General features: G+C 37.0%; 2 protein-coding genes across 6 annotated transcripts in view; one reads left to right on the forward strand and one right to left on the reverse strand.

Moving 5' to 3' along the window:
• Window positions 1-19,471, reverse strand: part of VPS8 (VPS8 subunit of CORVET complex) — a 295,388-nt gene that overhangs the window by 226,914 nt on the left and 49,003 nt on the right. For 4 of the 5 annotated variants that reach the window (XM_061194394.1, XM_061194392.1, XM_061194393.1 and 1 more), the window contains exons 10-15: window positions 16,979-17,046; window positions 15,543-15,696; window positions 15,381-15,440; window positions 13,594-13,701; window positions 8,428-8,508; window positions 5,875-6,045 (exon numbers count right to left, since the gene is read on the reverse strand). In XM_061194394.1, the coding sequence (XP_061050377.1) occupies window positions 5,875-6,045; window positions 8,428-8,508; window positions 13,594-13,701; window positions 15,381-15,440; window positions 15,543-15,696; window positions 16,979-17,046 (642 nt within the window). The remainder of the gene's footprint in view (window positions 1-5,874; window positions 6,046-8,427; window positions 8,509-13,593; window positions 13,702-15,380; window positions 15,441-15,542; window positions 15,697-16,978; window positions 17,047-19,471) is intronic. The other variant, XM_061194397.1, reaches the window with a different exon arrangement.
• On the forward strand, window positions 17,136-18,098 carry DENR (density regulated re-initiation and release factor). Its single transcript, XM_061193317.1, has one exon. The coding sequence runs from the start codon at window positions 17,254-17,256 to the stop codon at window positions 17,848-17,850; it is 597 nt and encodes a 198-aa protein (XP_061049300.1). The 5' UTR covers window positions 17,136-17,253; the 3' UTR covers window positions 17,851-18,098.

Consider the following 19,471-nt stretch of genomic DNA (forward strand, 5'->3'; position numbering starts at 1 on the left):
TTCTACATCTTTTGAGACGGTATTATGACCTTTGTTTTACAATAAACTAATACAGTGAATTACATTGACTTTTTTTTTAAATAAATTATTTATTTATTTATTTTTGGCTGCATTGGGTCTCCGTTGCTGTGCGTGGGCTTTCTCTAGTTGTGGCGAACGGGGGCTACTCTTCATTGCAGTGCGTGGGCTTCTCATTGTGGTGGCTTCTCTCATTCTGGAGCACTGGCTCTAGGCGCACGGGCTTCAGTAGTTGTGGCACGTGGGTTCAGTAGTTGTGGCTTGCGAGCTCTAGAGCAAGGCTCAGTAGTTGTGGCACATGGGCTTAGCTGCTCCGTGGCACGTGGGATCTTCCCAGACCAGGGCTCAAACCCGTGTCCCCTGCATTGGCAGGCAGATTCTTAACCACTGCGCCACCAGGGAAGTCCCTACATTGACTTTTAAATGTTAAACCATGTTGACCATGATTACTCTTTTTCTACATTGCTGGTTTCTATTTGCTACTATTTTAAGGATTTTTGCTTCTCTGCTCATGAGGTCATTTGTCTATAGCATTCTTTATTGTAATGTCTTCGGTTTTATTATCAGAGGTAAGCTGGTGTCATAAAAAGAATTACGTGCTCTCTTTTTCTTTATTTTTAAAAAGATTTTTGTGTAAAATTGATATTTTTTTCCTTGAATATAATAGACTTCACTAGCGAAGCTATCTGAGCCTGGACTTTCTTTTAGGAAATCAAGTTAATGTACAGCCACACAGAAGTACAACCACTTAGATTTTCACTTCTTCTTGAGTCAGCTCTGGTAATTTGTGCCTTCCAAAGAATTTTTCCATTTCATCCAAAATTGTTTAATTTATTGGCATGAAGTTATTCATATTATCTTTTTAATATCTTTAGACTCCATAGCAACCACACCTCTCTCATTCCTGCTATCAGTAATTGTGTCTTCTCTTTTTCTGGATTAGTCTCACTGGAGGTTTATCAATTTTATTTATCTTTTAAAGAACAAGCTTTATTTTCTTTGATTTTCTCTATTGTTTGTCCATTTCCTACTTAACCGATATATGTTCATCTTTATTATTTCTTCCTTTAATCTACTTCAAGTTTATTTGCTCTTCTCTATTTCCTTAGATAGAACCCTAGATAATTGATTTGAGATCTTTTTTGCTAATGTATTTAACGTTATAAATTACCCTCAAATTTTTTTCTTTTTTTTAAATTTATTTATTTTATTTTTGGCTGCGTTGGGTCTTCATTGCTGCGCGCGGGCTTTCTCTAGTTGCGGCGAACAGGGGCTACTCTTCGTTGCAGTGCACGGGCTTCTCACTGCAGTGGCTTCTCTTGTTGTGGAGCACAGGCTCTAGGTGCACGGGCTTCACTGGTTGCAGCACGCGGGCTCTAGGGCGCACAGGCTTAGCTGCTCCACGGCATGTGGGATTTTCCCTGACTGGGGATCGAACCTGTGTCCCCTGCATTGGCAGGAGGATTCTTAACCGCTGCGCCACCAGGAAGTCCCACACTCTCAAAATTAATTTAATTATAGACCACAATTTTTTTCTGAAATATAGCTGATTTACAATGTTGTGTTAGTTTCAAGTATACAGCAAAGTGATTCAGTTATACATATATATATTCTTTTTCAGATTCCTTTCCCTTATAGATTATTACAAGATATTGAGTATAGTTCCCTGTGCTATACAGTAGGTCCTTGTTGGTTATCTATTTTACATATGGTAGTGTTTATATGTTAATCCCAAACTCCTAATTATCCCTCTCCCTCTTTTCCCTTTGGTAACCATAAGTTTGTTTTCTATGTCTATGAGTCTGTTTTATAAATAAGTTCACTTGTATCATTTTTTTAGATTCCACATACAAGTGATATCATGATATTTGCCTTTCTCTGGTTTACTTCAGTCAGTATGATAATCTCTAGGTCCATCCATGTTGCTGCATTATTTCATTATTTCATTCTTTTTTATGGCTGGGTAATATTCCATGTATATACCACATCTTCCTTATCCATTCATCTGTCGATGGACATTTAGGTTGCTTCCATGTCTTGGATATTATAAATAGTGCTTCTATGAACATTAGGGTGCATGTATCTTCTTGAATTATAGTTTTGTCCAGATATATGCCCAGGAGTGGGATCGCTGGATCATATGGTAATTCTATTTTTAGTTTTTTAAGGAACCTCCATCCTGTTCTCCACAGTAGCTGTGCCAATTTACATTCCCACAAACAGTGCAGGAAGGTTCCTTTTTCTTCACACGCTCTCCAGCATTTATTTTTTGTAGAGGTTTTGATGATGGCCATTCTGACTGGTGTGAGGTGATACCTCATTGTAGTTTTGATTTGCATTTCTCTAATAATTAGCAATGTTGAGCATCTTTTCATGTGCCTATTGGCCATCTATATGTCTTCTTTGGAGAAATGCCTTTTTAGATCTTCTGCCAATTTTTTGATTGGGTTGTTCGTTTTTTTTTGATATTGAGCAGTATGAGCCATTTGAGACCACAGCTGTTTGATATGCTGTATTTTCACTTTCGTTTAGTTCAAAATATATTCTAATTTCCTTTGAGATTTCTTCTTGACTCATGGGTTATTTATAAAAGTGTTACTTAATTTCCAAATATTTGGGTTTTCTCCAGATTCACCCTGATGATTCCTTCAACGATTTGCTGTAGTTTGTTTTATGGCCTAGCATATAATCTATTGGATGCTCCATGTGCACTTGAAAAAGTTTGTAATTTGCTTTTGTTGGGTGGAATATTCTATAAATGTCAGTTAAGTCAAGTTGGTCAATAATTTTTTTGTCTTCTATACCCTTGATGGTTTTGTCTACTAATTCTATTAATTACTGATAAAGGAGTTTTGAAATTTCCAAACTCTAATTGTGGACTTGTCTGTTTCTCCTTTTAGATCTGTTAGTTTTAGTTTCATATATTTTGAAGGTCTGTTATTGGGTGCTTAAACCTTTAAGACTGTTATGCCTTCTTGACAAATTAACCCTTTTTTATCAATTTGAAATTTCTCTTTATCTCTGACAATATTCTCTACTCTGAAATCTACTTAATCTGATATTAAAATATCCACTCTAATGATTAGTGTTTGCATGATATGTCTTTTTCCTTCCCCTTACTTTTAACTTGTCTGTGTCTTTGTATTTAATGTGAACTTTTTGTAGACAGCATATAGTTGGTTCTTGCTTTTTTTATCCAGTCTGACAATCCTTGCCTTTTAACTGAAATGTTTAGACTATTTCCATTTCCTATAATTATTGATATAGTTGGGTTTAGATTATCTTATTGTTTTCTACTTGTACTACCTGTTCTTTTTTTATGCTTTGTTGAATTTAATATTTTTTAACATTCCATTTTGTTGCTACCAGTGACTTCTAAAGGTATACTTCTTTTTCAGTGACTGCTCTAGTGTTTACAATATGCAGCTTTAACTAATGTCAGTCTACATTTACATAATATTATACTATTTGATGTATAATGTTAACAACCTTACAATAATATACTTCCTTCCCCCCATTCCCTGCTGTTATGTACTATTTTCGTCACACTATTACTTCTACATATCATAAACATTACTTTTGTTTTAAACAGTCAACTGCTTTTGTTAAATGACAATATTAAGGTATAATTTACATACCATAAAATTCACTCATTAAGTATACAATAATTTTTAGTAAATTTACAGTTGTTCGACCATCACCAAAATCCAGTTTTAGAACATTTCCATCACTCCACAGAGAAACCTTTTACCTATTTCCAGTCAACCCTCATTCCTACTCCTGGTCCCAGTCCCACTAATCTACATCTGGCTCTATAAACCTGCCTTTTCTGGACATTTCATATAAATATAATCAAAGAGTATATGGCTTTCCATATGGCTTCTTTCACTTAACACAGTATTTTTGAGGTTCATCCATGTTGTAGCATGTGTCAACAGTTCACCTTTTTTATTGAGGAATAGCATTCTATTACGCAGATATGCCACATTTTGTTTATCCATTTATCAGCTAGTGGACATTTTCACTGTTTTGACTTTTTAGCTATTAAGAATAATGCTGCTATGAACATTTGTGTACAAGTGTTTATGTAGAGATATATTTTCGTTCCACTTGAGTAGCTACCTAGGAGTAGAATCGCTCAGTCATATGGAATCTTTATGTTTAATATTTTGAGGAACTGCCAAAATGTTTTCCACAGTGGCTGCACCATAACCCACAAGCAAAGTACGAGAGTTCCAATATTTCTGCATCCTAATCAACACTTGTTATTGTCTGTCTTTTTGATTATAGCCATCCTAGCGGGCATGAAATGATATCTCACTGTGATTTTGATTTGCATTTCCCTAATGATTAATGATGTTGCGCATCCTGTCATCTGCTTATTGGCCATTTGTGTATCTTCTTTGGAGATTGCTGCAGTTTGTTTCTGATGAGAAATCTGCTCTCACACTTATTGTTGCTCCTCTGCATTTAATGTGTCTTTTACTCTGCCTGCTTTAATATTTTCCTCTTTCCAATTCATTTGGATCAATCTATGTTTATTTTACTTGTGCTTGGGTTCACTGAGCTTCTTGCAATTCTGTGTTTATAGTTTAGGAAACTTTTTGACCATTATTTCTTTAAATTTTTTTCCCTCCTCTCCTTCAGAGATTTCAACTACACATTTATTAGGCTAAGTGGTGCTGTCTTGCTGCAGTCACTAACACTAGTGTTTTTTAAATTTTTTCTCTCTGTTTCATTTTGGATAGATTCTATTGCTCTATCTTCAAGTTCACTAATATCTTGAAAACTATTGTTTTTTGGGGTTTTTTCCTGATTTTTTTTCCAGACAGGAGAGTAAATCCAGTCCCCATTATTCCATCTTGGCTGAAAGTCCAAGTTCAAAGTCTATCAGTATTTTTAATAACCACTCAGACAAAAGAAAATATCTAAGTGTGGGACAATAATTATTCTTACTTTAGTGAATTCTACTGAATTACCATTTCTTCTCCTGGATTTTCCTGGTTTCTAAATTCTGAAAATATATATGGAAGACCCTTTCACATATATTTATGCTCTAATATCTCAGGGAGATTTGAGCAATGGCTAGATATTATACTGCAGACACTCATTATATATGACCTTCATTACTACTTTTTTCAAGAAATTATCCAGAGAAGACTCAAAAAGTCTAAATTTCCTGCTTAAAGATTATTGGCTTAGGAAACATGAGATCACAATTCAAAGTAATTTAACTGTAAACTACCTGTGTAAACTGCTAAAGGCCATTACTGTCATTGCTTAAAATATAGTAAAATTAATACTAAGATCATAACTTTTGTGTCTTCCTTCTCTGCAGGCTCCTACATTTCATCTACTTCCTATTCCTCCAGAATCATCTTTCTTTCTCTCAAAGCTATCTTTGCCTTTTAACGGCTACAGCCTCCATACCTGTTCCAGCCTTTACTAATCACCCAAATATTTCCAAAGCCTTATAGGCTGCCTGTCTCTCTAGTCATTTATTCCTTAAATCTATCAGGCTTGTTGCCAACATAATAAACTTTCTAAACTACCTTGCTTTTACAATTTCTTTCTCATGAACTTTCAATTTCATTTCATTATTTCAGTATGAAAGTTAAAATCCTTTGGTATTAAATTAGTCACATTTCCAAGTAGAAGACAACAGGAATTATTGTTCTAGTTCACATTCCTGAATACTTACAAACACACTCACATCCACTTCAACCTAGTTAGTGGCTTTAAAAAAAAAAATCTCAAGACATAAAGATAACTCCTCAGAATTCCTATTTCTAAAACAAAACAACAACAAAATACCAAGTTTATCAAAGCAATACTAAGATAATGGATTACCCTTACCAGTGCCTGGCTCACGTTTCCTCCAGTGGCTAGAGATTTGAAATGGCTGCTATTATAGACCAACTGAACTTCTGAGATCTCCACCGTTTCCAATTCCTCTTGAGTTTGCCGATCAATCACATGCAACTTCTCTACACTGTCCAAGAGCACAATCGTGCGTGAGTTTATCCACTGTAATTCAAGCACACAAAAACACAAAAGTTAGGCCCATCCCACACCATCATCCAGGGCAAAAAAGCTTGGCAACTCACTTAAATGACACTGACGACCATATCCATTTAATTAGTAACTTGATGACACCACAATCACAGCAAGAACTACTCGGTGACAACCCAGAGAACAACAGGCGCACAGCGTAGTATTGAGTTTTGATGGTGTTAAAATGACTCATAGTGTAAAAGAAGGCTAACTAAGAGCTCTAATAGATATTATGGGATATACTGTTTTTTATCAATGTTTTTGAAAGGTACATCAGCACAATGACTTAAGCAAAGTGACCAACTTTGCATTTCTAGTGTTTTTGACATTAATCAAACAAAAGGGCAAATGAAACCTCATAAACCTATCTGGTCAAAGAATGATTGTTACCATTTAAGTAATTCATATTTAAAAATACAAGCTATTTAAAATATATATTTCCTTCAAAACATACCTACAAATTATGGCAGAGTTCTTTGCTCTTTCTATTTCTCTATATATTCTGAATATTCTTTAATTAGTACTATTATAATCTTAAAAGTAATAACAATAATAATGTTAAAATCTTCTGAAGGATACCATTTTGATAAATTTCTTGGGTTATATATAAGATTTCTTATTTTGAAAATATTTTTTTGAAAAATCTCAATCCCCTCCCAAGAAATAAATGAAGTCTTAAAATCTGCTCAATTAGAATTCTAAATAAGCCAGAACAAAGTACTTCCCCTGTACTTTCTCTCTCTGGTATTCATTTTGGTTTATTTATATGAACTCTTCCCCTGTTATCAGAAATTATTTGCATAATATCATATCAAAGACAATCAAGTTGAAAATGGATCAATTTTCTTTTAACTATGTTGAATATATACTTTAACACTGTGTTACGCGGGAAGGGTATGGTTTGGTTTTCCAAAAAAAACTGTCCCTCAGGAAACAGAGTTTGACACTCAAATCATTTACAAAGAGCTTTTGTAAGGTGCTCTCTTGATTACTTTACTTTGAGAAACAAAGTATCATTTAGGAAAGGCACATTATTCAGCCCTGTATAAACTTAGTGCTAGTTTTTAGATGCTTTCAAAGGTCACCTGGTTAAAAGAGAAAGAATAACAAAAAATGTTAGCAGGATTAGCAATTATTCTTAGGATTAGATCCTCACAATTTTAAGTGTTGACACATTGTAAATAAGCCTTTTAAAGGTGATTTACAAAGCAACGCAATTAGGGGTCACATCATGAATAAGCCACAGGACAAATGAAAAACACCAACTGTGCTACTATTAGGAGTCCTACTATTAGGAGAATGGCTATGTGTGGTTGGGAAAATTTTTTCCAGGGACAGAATCATATGCAGATTTTTACAGTGCTGTATCTCAAACGTCTTAAATGGAAGCAATGATGATGAATTCTAGAAAACTGTGTTAGATGATTTTCAACAAGGGGTTCTGGTGATGACAAAAACACTGATGTCTTATACGCATGAGAAGAGGTTGAACATATTATTTCATGAAATGTGTATGAAAAAAAGTATTATTTCTAAATCAAGTCTGTATATGAGATTGAAAGGCAATGTGCAAATAAATTAATAAATCATCTATTATAAAAATTGATGCAAAAAGAAATAATCTTTTTTTTAAACCAAAAGTTGCTCAGGACTGAGATGCATAGTAGGGAGAGAAATCTGAAAAGTTTTTAGCCACAGATAAAGAATAGCTCCTGAACTCCTGAACCAATTAGGACATACTCAGAAGTACAAAAATGTGTTAACAAAGAAAGCCCGGCAATGATCCTGAAGAAATGATTCTGATCTCCCCTTTGAGCTAATCAGGATATTAAAGAAAACTTTTGCTGATCCTGCCAGTGTTCAGCAGGACATAAGGCTAAAAGGCAATAAAAATAATGTGGCATCACACCAGCCTCAGACTTTATTCAGTACAAGCAGGATTTAACTTTTTTTTTTAATTTATTTATTTTTGGCTGCGTTGGGTCTTCGTTGTTGCACGTGGGCTTTCTCTAGTTGCAGCGAGTGGGGGCTACGCTTTACTGCGGTGCGCGGGCTTCTCATTGCGGTGGCTTCTCTTGTTGCGGAGCACAGGCTCAGTAGTTGTGGCGCAGGGGCTTAGTCACTCCGCAGCATGTGGGATCTTCCTGGACCAGAGCTTGAACCCGTGTGCCCTGCATTGGCAGGCGGATTCTTAACCACTGCACCACAGGGAAGCCCAGGACTTCACTTCTGTCCACATTTTATATAATCCTAAAGGTCATGATTTATGGCAGAAATCCTGGTAGCCTTAATACAACATGCACTCAAAACAATTACATAAAATGAACGGGGATATTTCATTTCAATAATACTCACAGTAAAGTTAATGAGGTCATAGTATAGGTGAAGATGCTTTTGCTTAGTAACATGTATTGCTCCAGATTCGTCTCTCTTAACCTGATGATGAAATAAAAACAACCTAAATATCAGCTATTGTTTGAGAGACGTTTTAAAGTCTCACCTAGTCAATCCACCTAGAAAATGATTTCCATTCAGAATACGGATAAAACAAAAATATTGATAATTAAAGAAACTATACAAATGAAAAAAATCATTCACATCATGATTTGTACCAAAATCCATGGTACATCTGGTCAGTGGTCTAGTTGTCAGTTTAGGCATACCCTGTTTTATTGCACTTCACTTTATTGCGCTTCCAGATATTGTGTTTTACAAACTGAAGGTTTGTGGCAACGCTGTGTCAATCAATCTATCAGCGCCATTTCTCCAACAACATTTGCTCACTTCATGTCTCTGTGTCACATTTTGGTAATTCTTGCAATACTTCAAACTTTTTCATTATTATTGTATTGTTATAGTAATCTGTGATCAGTGATCTTTGATGTTACTATTGTAATTGTTTTGACATTTTTTAGCAATAAAGTATTTTTAAATTAAGGTATGTACATTTTTTTTTTAGAGATAATGCTATTGCACACTTAAAAGACTACAGTATAGTGTAAACATAACTTTTATATGCACTTGGAAACCAAACAACTTATGTGACTCACTTTATTGCAATATTTGCTTTATTGCAGTGGTCTGAAACTGAACCCACAATATCCCTGGGGTATGTCTGTACAGGCAAATGCTGTATGTAATATTCACTCTGTCATAATTCAGAAAAACCTAACTGCATCACGTCAATGACTATTTAGCCAGAGTTAAAGCATAAAATGGGATTGGTGGCATAATGTAAAAAAGTAAAACAAAAGTTCATTAAAAGAAAAAAAACTGCTGCAGTGACAAAACTAGACTTCTTTGGGTGAAGTATGATACTATTATAGCTCAAACAGCCCAAAATTTCCCAAAAGAACCTCAAGTGTCAATATTTTACTTATATATGCATATATATACTCTCTATAATCTTCAACCGTCCTTATAATTTGCTCTCTCCACTTATGCTCCAAGGTGACAGAGCACTGAAGAAGAATAACACACCACCATGACCTGCCTGAAATTCATGACGTTTAATTCAACCTGGGTTTTCTTGCACACTCTCCATAGTAGTCTCCTAGATGCCTTCCTTTCCCTTTAAGTCACAATTCCTCTTTGCCTTCTAGTCCCATCACTTGTAGTGTTGACCTCACCAGATATCTTAACAAACAACTGAGACCATTTAATGTGAGCCCTTTGCGTACTCCCATCTTCACTTCCTAAGTCACCTCCCCTGTAAGAAAGAATGCTCTGGTAAAAAGGAGCGTAAGATCTACAGCCATGTGTTTAAGAGTAAGTTCCACTATTACAGCTGAGTCACCAAGGGTAAATCATTTATTCTTTCAGTTTCCTCATTTGTAAAATGAAAATAAGACAGCACCAAATTGTTCCATATCTTGCATATGTTGAAAGTGTTTCGTAAACAAAAAGGTCAATGCCAACATTAACTATTCTAAGATTGGCTAAAGTCCTTGCTAAAGAAAATCACTTCACCTGTATATACTCTAAATCCTACTCCCTCCATTGCTGTTTAATATTACCCCTCCCCTGCTAACATACTCAGTCACTCCTTTCAAAGGACCTTTTTCCTCTTGCTATCAAACAGGTTTCTGACTTCTCCATCTTCAAAAAACAAAAGCAAAACACCTTCCCTTCATTTACTTCTTCCAGAAAGTTAACCATTCTTTTTCCTCTTGTAACCAAATGCTGTACTATGATTGTGTGAGTCTGTTCTTCTAGATACCCATTTCTTTAACGAGGCTCTATAATCTAGCTTCCACCTCAATTCCACTGATAATTAGTCCTCTGAAAAGTTTCTGAAGAACTACTTCTTGCATATCTGGTGGCCTTATCTTCAGTCTTCTTCCTTGATCTCTCTTTGGGATTGGTATTACCCTGGAATTGATAATGTCCTGAAGCCTCTCCTTCTTCATCTTCTGTGATGCCATACTGGTCTATTTCCCCTCCTACCTCTAGATGCCTTTATAGGATCCTCCTTTCCTACTGTCTTTTCTTTTTCCTTTCCCCTACATGAGTGTCCACCAAGGTTATGTATGCTTTCGTTTTTGATTTTCACAGCTTCAACGACCTTCTCTATTTTGGAATTCTCATTTTCACCCCAGACCTGGACTGCCTATCCTCCCAGAGGACATTCCCCAATACAACACTTGAGAGTTTCACCTTCACTTCCAACCCAACACATTCAATTCTTCCCTAACCCTAACTCATTGAATATTTCATGCTTCTAAAATGCAAAGCCAGAAATGCAATGTTTTGTTTATGTCCTTCGGTCCCCAGATCCACTAAGATAAGAAGCCTTGTCTTTCCTTCAAAATGCCATCCCTAACTCCCACTGCAACCAACCATCCTTGTCTAAAGACCTCACACTTGCTTTATTACAAGAGCAAAACCTTTCCTTTCTCTCCAACCTCCTATAATCTGTTCTTTTTGCTATTTCTACAGTGATCTTCCTAAAACGTCACTTTAATCACATCACTTTAATTACCTAAGAACCTGTGATGGCTCCCCATTACCAATCTAGGTCAATTATTATATAATCTAGATCAGAGGTTGGCAAACTTTTTCTGTAAAAGGCCATACAGTAAGTATTTTAGGTTCTGCAGAGCATACAGTCTCTGTCACGACTACTCAACTCTGCCACAGTAGTGCAAAAGCAGCCATAAATAATACCTAACCGAATGGGCATGACTGTGTTCAATAAAACTTTACAAAAACAAGCAGCCAGCCAGATCTGGCCCATAGGCCATAGTCTGCCAACCCCTAATCAAGATCCATGCCGTATGTTCAACTTTATTCTCAACAATAAGTTTCTCCCTGTCGTTAACTCTATAAATATTTATTAGGGACTTTCTACATACAAGCACTGTCCTAGTGGCTGGAATAGAGCAGTACAGTTGGTTTTAGACTTACAGAGCTTTCAGTCTAGTGAGGAAAAAAAATATTAGATAAGTAATTTTAAAAATGCTGAATGTTGTCAAAAAAGGTCTTATCGGTGTCTATGAAGCGGGAAATGCTAACCGAGGTCAGGAAAGGCAATGCTAATCATGAGCCAGTATGATGTGGAAGAGAGCACACAGCTTTCCTGGCAGAGGTATTGGCATATGTAAAGACACCGAGGCCAAAAACATGGAAGCAACCTAAATGTCCGTTGACAGAGGAATGGATAAAGAAAATGTGTATAAATATATATGTATACACACACACACACACACACACACACATACAACAGAATACTATTCAGCCACAAAAAAGAATGAAATAATGCTATTTGCAGCAACATGGATGGACCTAGAGATTATCGTACTAAGTGAAGTAAGTCAGAGAAAGACAAATACCATATGATATTGCTTATATGTGGAATCTAAAAAAATGATACAAATAAATTTATTTTCAAAACAGAAACAGGCTTACAGACATAGAAAACAAACTTATGGTTACCAAAGGGGAAAGGAGGGGGTGGGATAAATTAGGAGTTTGGGATTAGCAGCTACAAACTACTGTAAAATAAACAACAAGGTCCTACTGCACAGCACAGGGAATTATATTCAGTATCTCATAATAATCTATAATGGAAAATAATCTGAAAAAGAATATATATATGTGTGTGAGTGTGTGTGTGTGTATATATATATATATATATATAAAAACCGAATCACTTTGCTGTACACCAAAAACTAACTCTACACTGTCAGTCAACTATACTTCAATTAAAAAAAAAAAAAAAAAAAAGACACTGAGGCCAAAGACTAGTCAGGAAGCTACTCCAGAGCCTAGGCTAGAAATGTCAGTGGGAAGCAGCAATGGGGGAGACAAAGAGGAAGTATACCTCAGAGTCAATAGATGTGTGATAGAGTAGAAATAAAGGGAGAAGTGTAACTGAAAGGCAACTCCTAGATTTCTGGCTGGAGAAACTAGGTGGATAGTGGTGTACTTGCTTCACTGAGCTAGGAAACCCAAGAAGAGATTCCACAGGCACATTCTTACCTCTATAACTTCAGTTCATCTTATTTTCCCCAATATGCATATTCACCCCTCCTATAGTATTTGCCTTTTTTTGTTTTTTGTTTTTTTTATAAATTCATTTATTTATTTATTTTTGGCTGTGTTGGGTCTTCATTGCTTTGCACAGGCTTTCTCTAGTTGCGGCGAGCTGGGGCTACTCTTCATTGCGGTGCGCGGGCTTCTCATTGTGGTGGCTTGTCTTTGTTGTGGAGCATGGGCTCTAGGCGCACGGGTTTCAGTAGTTGTAGCACGCAGGCTCAGCAGTTGTGGCTTGCAGGCTCTAGAGCGAAGACTCGGTAGTTGTGGCGCACGGGCTTAGTTGCTCTGCGGCATGTGGGATCTTCCTGGACCAGGGCTCGAACCCATGTCCCCTGCATTGGCTGGCGGATTCTTAACCACTGTGTCACCAGGGAAGTCCCTAGTATCTGCCTTATATCCTTCATAAAGCCTTCCACAGCCTCTTTAGTCCATACAAATCTCTTCATACTCTAAACTTATATCAATTTTTAAATTCTCATCACCTACTTGAATCCTTAAACTGTTCTCACTAGTAGTAATGAACATACTGGTTTTGCCTTTCAAAACATATTTTAACCTATGTGAAAGAAGGAGTTAAGTTTTATACTTCTTTCAATTGCCTCGTGTCCATTACAGTGTAGATAACATAGTATGTGCTCAATGATAACTTGCTGTCTAATAAATACATTATATGTAGATAGGTAAGCCATTAATACAGACCTATGTACATTTATATATTTATACATACACATAAACCATCAATTATTTATTAGTCAAAGGAGATGGAACTGAGAAATATACCATGAAGAGGCATGGAGCTGAGGGTGATCATCTGTTTTCCACGTTAACCACTAAAGCCTTGAATAAACATTAAATAGGTCACTTTCTCTCCAAAGAATTATGATAGCATATTTCTTTGACACAATATTAAATTACTGGTGAATCAAAAAAATAATCTTATGATAAAGGACTTTACCACAGATCTAGCATCATATTAGGACTTACCAGTAGAAAATGAACAACATCTCCTCTGCAGAAGGCAAGCATGGGATTCACATAATTATGCACTGCCACAAAGTGCCAGGCCAGCAGTGGAACACTGGAAGGATCCATCTAAGTGAGGAGAAGGGAAAAAAAAAGTCATCACTGTTAACAGACAGAAAAGCAAAGGGAAAACTGTGGTTTACAACAGCATCTGACTGGTGTTCCTTGATAAAACTTCTCCTAATTTCTCATTAAAATTCCTAAAGTAGGGACTTCCCCTGGTGGTGCAGTGGTTAAGAATCCGCCTGCCAATGCCGGGGACACGGGTTCGAGCCCTGGTCTGGGAAGATCCCACATGCCATGGAGCAACTAAGCCCGTGCGCCACAACTACTGAGCCTGCGCTCTAGAGCCCGCGAGCCACAACTACTGAAGCCCATGCGCCACAACTACTGAAGCCTGCGCGTCTATAGAGCCAATGCTCCGCAACAAGAGAAGCCACCGCAATGAGAAGCACGCGCACCGCAATGAAGAGTAGCCCCCGCTCACCGCAACTAGAGAAAAGCCGGCACGCAGCAACAAAGACTCAATGCAGCCAATCAATCAATCAATCAATCAATCAATCAATTCCAAAGGAGCAGGGACTGACCGGGAAGTGTCATGAGGGAACTTTCTGTGTGGATGGTAATGTTCCACATCTTGACAGAGGTTTGGATTACAAAAGTACATACATTTTGGCAAAGTTCAGCAAATGTACCCTCAAGATCTGTACATTTGTTGTATGTAAATTGTTACACCAAAGGAAAAACTTCAACAAATACTGAACTGTACTTAATCATATGCATGTTGAATATTTAGGAAAAAAGAGTACTAATTTCTGTAATTTACTTGGAAATACATTTAAAAAAACATAATTTGATGGGTGCATAGAGATGAACAGGTATATAATAAAATACAATAAAATGCTAATGGTAGAGTTTTACAATGGAAAGTATATAGATGTTCAATGTAAAATTCTTTCAACTTCTCTATTTGTTTGAAAATGTTCATAATAAAATGTTGGAAAAAACACCAATAAAAACATACAAAAAGATATAAACACATACTACCATGATAAATCTCAATTAGCCAATGAAGCTCACCTAAGAACTGTTAATGGCAATATAAGCCAGCTTTGCCAACTGAAAAGGCAGACCTGCTTCCCCTGGGGCCCAAAGATACACGGAGTACCAACAAGAAAACAGAAGAGTGAGCTCCCCCATTACAGCGGCTACTTTCTGAACTAGTCTTCGTTCTGCACCATCATTCTCCATCCCATCCCATCCCATCCCATCAAAGCCTCTCCTCATATACACACTGGAAGAAAACAACTCTTTGAAAACAACCAATCAGGAAAAAGAAAAGGGAAATTGAGGTGTGCATAATACATTCTGAGAAGTATCATCCTCCAAAGTAAAATATCAGAGGCAGAAGAAGCCAAGGAAAGAGTATGCAGCAGCAATTCATGCTGGGTATTACGGTGGGGTGTTCTCTATCAGTAGTTCATTATCAAAGCAGCAGCCGTTCATGAGAAAAAAACTTAACAGAATAAAGGTAGAAAAGTACAGATCTTGTGATCCCCAGGTTACTGCTGTAGTCACCAGCTTATGCTGCTTTGGTCACATCAAGGTAATCAGACAGTGACCTTCGCAGCACTGATTTCCATTCTACCTAGTTTTCTGACAACCTCACAGAATGTGCCACTTGCAAGTCATTTTCCCCAACCTCCTGACATGGTCTTTTTACCAATAAGATGGAGAGGCTTACTTACCCGTCCATAAGGAAAAGTCATCCACACTTTCAAGGATGGCTTCAATCCAATGACCAGTATCTTTAGGGGAAAAAACACATTTTAATATTTACCCTGCAATTTTCAAATTTTTGGTATTCAAAGCCTCTAAAGTTATGAGCTTCATCTTCTAAATACACCTACCTTTGTTAAGGATGCCATGGCCAATAAGGAAAACTGTGTGATGGGATGATCTTTCAACTCGGGCTTAGAATGGAGAGGCTCAATACAGCAAACTTCACCCTTGGAACCACTGAACAGGCATCTAGATTCACATGTTCTCACTCCCATCACTCTCCTGAAAATGTAACCAAAAAATGCCAGATCAACTTAGCAATGATCCAAGGCGCTATAGCCCTAGCGTGGCCTACTAAAAAAGCCTCCTAACTCCTACTCCTGCCCCCAACAATCCAAACTCCACATGACATCAGCATGCCATTTTTAATGTGTGGGTCAGATTTATCACCCTTCTCCTAAAAAATCTCCAATGGCTTGCCACTGTACATAAAATAAAATTCACTCTTCGCCATGTTTAAAAGGTCCTATATGATCTGGCTCCTGCCTTCACTCCTCTCCCACTACTGCTGCTCCTGACAAACGCATGCTCCAGCCACACCTGCTTTCTCTCCACTGCTCCAGGATGCCACGCTGTGCCCACCTCAAAGGCTTTGTGCTTGAACATCCCTCTGCCTGGAACACTTCTTCTAGATCTTTCCACTTGTTGACCAGATTGTCATTCAGGTCTTTGCTCAAATGTCACCTTCGGAGAGAAGCCTTCCTAAATTATACTCAAATGCACTCCAGCACACTGACCTGTTTTATTTTTTTCACAGTACTCATAACTATCTATAGTTATTTCATTTATGCATTGGTTTATTGTGTCTCCCTACCCCCGACCCAACTAGAATGTAAGTTCTATTGGAGTAGCAACCTTGTCTGGTTCATAGCTGTAACTCTGGTGTCTAGAACAATGCCTACACATAGGAGATGCTCAATAAACATTAGCTGAATAAATCAACAGTATTTTTTAAGCAATTACTTTGGGCTCGACATTGTTAGAAGGTATGAGAAATACAAGAAACATAGTCCTTACTTTGAAGAACTTATGGAAATATAATACACATTGAATTTTTTGTTCTACTTTTTTTTAAACTCAGATTTATAAATGTTCTTCCATGTATCTAAATAGTCTTTCCTCTCATTTAAAGAGTAAACAAGGCAATGCCAAGGCAATAAAAACCTTTCTACACCTGGCCATTATGGTTATAATCAACTGGGCCTGGGGCCTAAACGGAAATTAGTGAGATACTCCAGAATAATGGTTCCCAAGATTGACAGAGCTTATGAATACTCTGGGGAGTAGGAGTCTAGAATCCCATCTCGGACCTAGTGTGATAGAATTTGGGGAGGCCCGGCCTGGTGCTCTGTATGTTCTATAAGCCCCACCAGGTTAAGTGTAATACACAGCCACAACCTATTTCCAATCACATGGGTTTTCCAGACCTCTTCATATTCAACTTCAAGTCATTAAACTGGAGCTAATCTTTTCATTTGTCTACAAATGTCCATTAGTCTCTTACTTAAATGTCAATTCAAAAACAGAGCCTCCGCTGTCGTTACAAACTGCAAGAGTTGGATCATCTGTAAACTAAACAGAGAAGGAATTTATTTTCTTATACATTTTCAGACAACCAATCAAGTATTAAAAAGGTAAGGGAGGTCTCGCGGGACCGCGGCTGGCAGACGGGCTTTCGGGCGGCTCTGGCCGGGGAAGAGGAGTCGCATGTGTCGTTTCAGCTGGCGGTAGTGGCGGGCGCGGAGGCGGCGGAGGCTGTGCGACCGCCTGGGTTTTGAAATGGCTGCTGACATTTCTGAATCCGGTGGGCATGATTGCAAAGGAGACCCGAGGAGCAATACCAAGTTAGATGCAGATTACCCGCTTCGAGTCCTTTACTGCGGAGTCTGTTCATTACCAACAGAGTACTGTGAATATATGCCTGATGTTGCTAAATGTAGACAATGGTTAGAGAAGAATTTTCCAAATGAGTTTGCAAAACTTACTGTAGAAAATTCACCCAAACAAGAAGCTGGAATTAGTGAGGGTCAAGGAACAGCAGGGGAAGAGGAAGAGAAGAAAAAACAAAAGAGAGGTGGAAGGGGTCAAATAAAACAAAAAAAGAAGACTGTACCACAAAAGGTTACGATAGCCAAAATTCCCAGAGCAAAGAAGAAATATGTAACAAGAGTGTGTGGCCTTGCAACTTTTGAAATCGATCTTAAAGAAGCACAAAGGTTTTTTGCTCAGAAATTCTCCTGTGGTGCCTCAGTAACAGGGGAGGATGAAATCATCATTCAGGGAGACTTTACAGATGACATAATTGATGTCATTCAGGAAAAATGGCCAGAAGTGGATGATGATAGCATTGAAGATCTTGGAGAAGTGAAGAAGTGATTTTGAAAATTTGTCTGTATTTAAAGATCTGAACTGATTGTTGATATGGCCAAAGGGAGAGAGGCCTTTTAAAAAATATATATATATTTATCCTACAGTAAAACTGTAGCCTACCCTCACCCTTGGCATTTTCACTGTTCTGTACAAGGCTGCTTGTTTTTTTTTTTTGTTGCCAAAGTCTGATAAACAGGAGAGACTGTCATGCTTATGCATGAAATAGAATTTAGTCAAATAAAAAATTTTGGTCATTTGAAAAAAAAAAAGGTAAGGGAAAAAAAAAAAAAAAAGGTAAGGGAAAAAATTATAAAATTTTAAAAATCTAAGACAAACACATTTAATAGCATTTGAAATCACCTAAACTAGATCTACCTCAGTACTCTAAACATACAAACTTACCCATATTTGGAATAAAAATGGCTCAATATCTTTAAGAAAATGAGGCTTTAAAAAAAGCAAAAACCACCTTTCATCAGGGTAAAAGAAAAATACAAACTATGACTCATAACAGCCCTAAAGTTCTCTACTTAGGTTCTTACATTAATTTTTTCTAACTTGCTATTAAGCTAAACAGGATACTTTGGATACATTTGCAGTTGCCTAGCTTTCAAGAATAAAAACACAGTGAAAGATATTTGGTATCTTTGGGAAATAAACTTATTGGAATATGTTTTCCAATAACTGAAGAGTTAATCCACTACATGTAAAGCAGTTTAACTTTTTATGTAACTCTTCCTAAAATGTGCTGCCCCCTCAATCATCTTCGACAGAGTATACTTCAGTTATTATTATCTACCCTGGAAAACTCAAATAATAAATAATGTTCACAATGACAGATGGTCCTAAGGGCTTATGCGGTATGGTAGATATGAGTGTTGTAGGATACAAAATTGAATAACTTAATTTGTATCACTTACAGTGACTAGTCTCCCTAACCCCAGAGGTTTGTAAAACCATCCTAAATCTCATGCCTTTGTACTCTTCAGGGATGGTTGAGGTACAAGAGGCTACTATGAAATTATTCTTCCTCAACCCCACACACGGGTAAAGAAGTCCTACACCTTTGTTCTCAAGGCCTAGCTGAGTAGTTGCCAAAGTGGAGTGTAGGGAAAATAACAGCACTCATGATCTTATTTATTAATTTTCTACTTTTTGTGTATGTGTTTTATAATGTACTTAAATATAGTACACTAGTATATTTAAATAATTTTTAAATAAATATTTATATATATATATATACACACACTCACATACATATGTATATATAAATGAATTAAAGCCCAAACTGTTATTGATGGGATGTGTAGGGTTAAGTCTGGAGAACAATGAGTAAGAGGTTTGAAGCGCAAGTAGCCGTTGTCAATGGAAGACCTCAGAAGTAAAGTCAGTGTCTGCAGTTATCACCATTCCCAAGCAACACAATGTCCACTACTAGTCTGCTTTTAACGTTAGCTGCATTCTTCTGCCTTTATCTCTTCTGCCTTTTTCTCTCTGCCTTTATCTCTTCTGTTTCCTACTGCTTCTCCCAAAGATTTTGCTTTTTTCTGCAAATGGACTGGACTTTTATAAACAACCAACCAAACATTTATTGAGCACTATTTATTGTAATGTGCTACTACATGTA

The sequence above is a fragment of the Eubalaena glacialis genome, chromosome 6 (assembly GCF_028564815.1).
Source record: "Eubalaena glacialis isolate mEubGla1 chromosome 6, mEubGla1.1.hap2.+ XY, whole genome shotgun sequence".
Lineage (NCBI taxonomy): Eukaryota > Metazoa > Chordata > Mammalia > Artiodactyla > Balaenidae > Eubalaena > Eubalaena glacialis.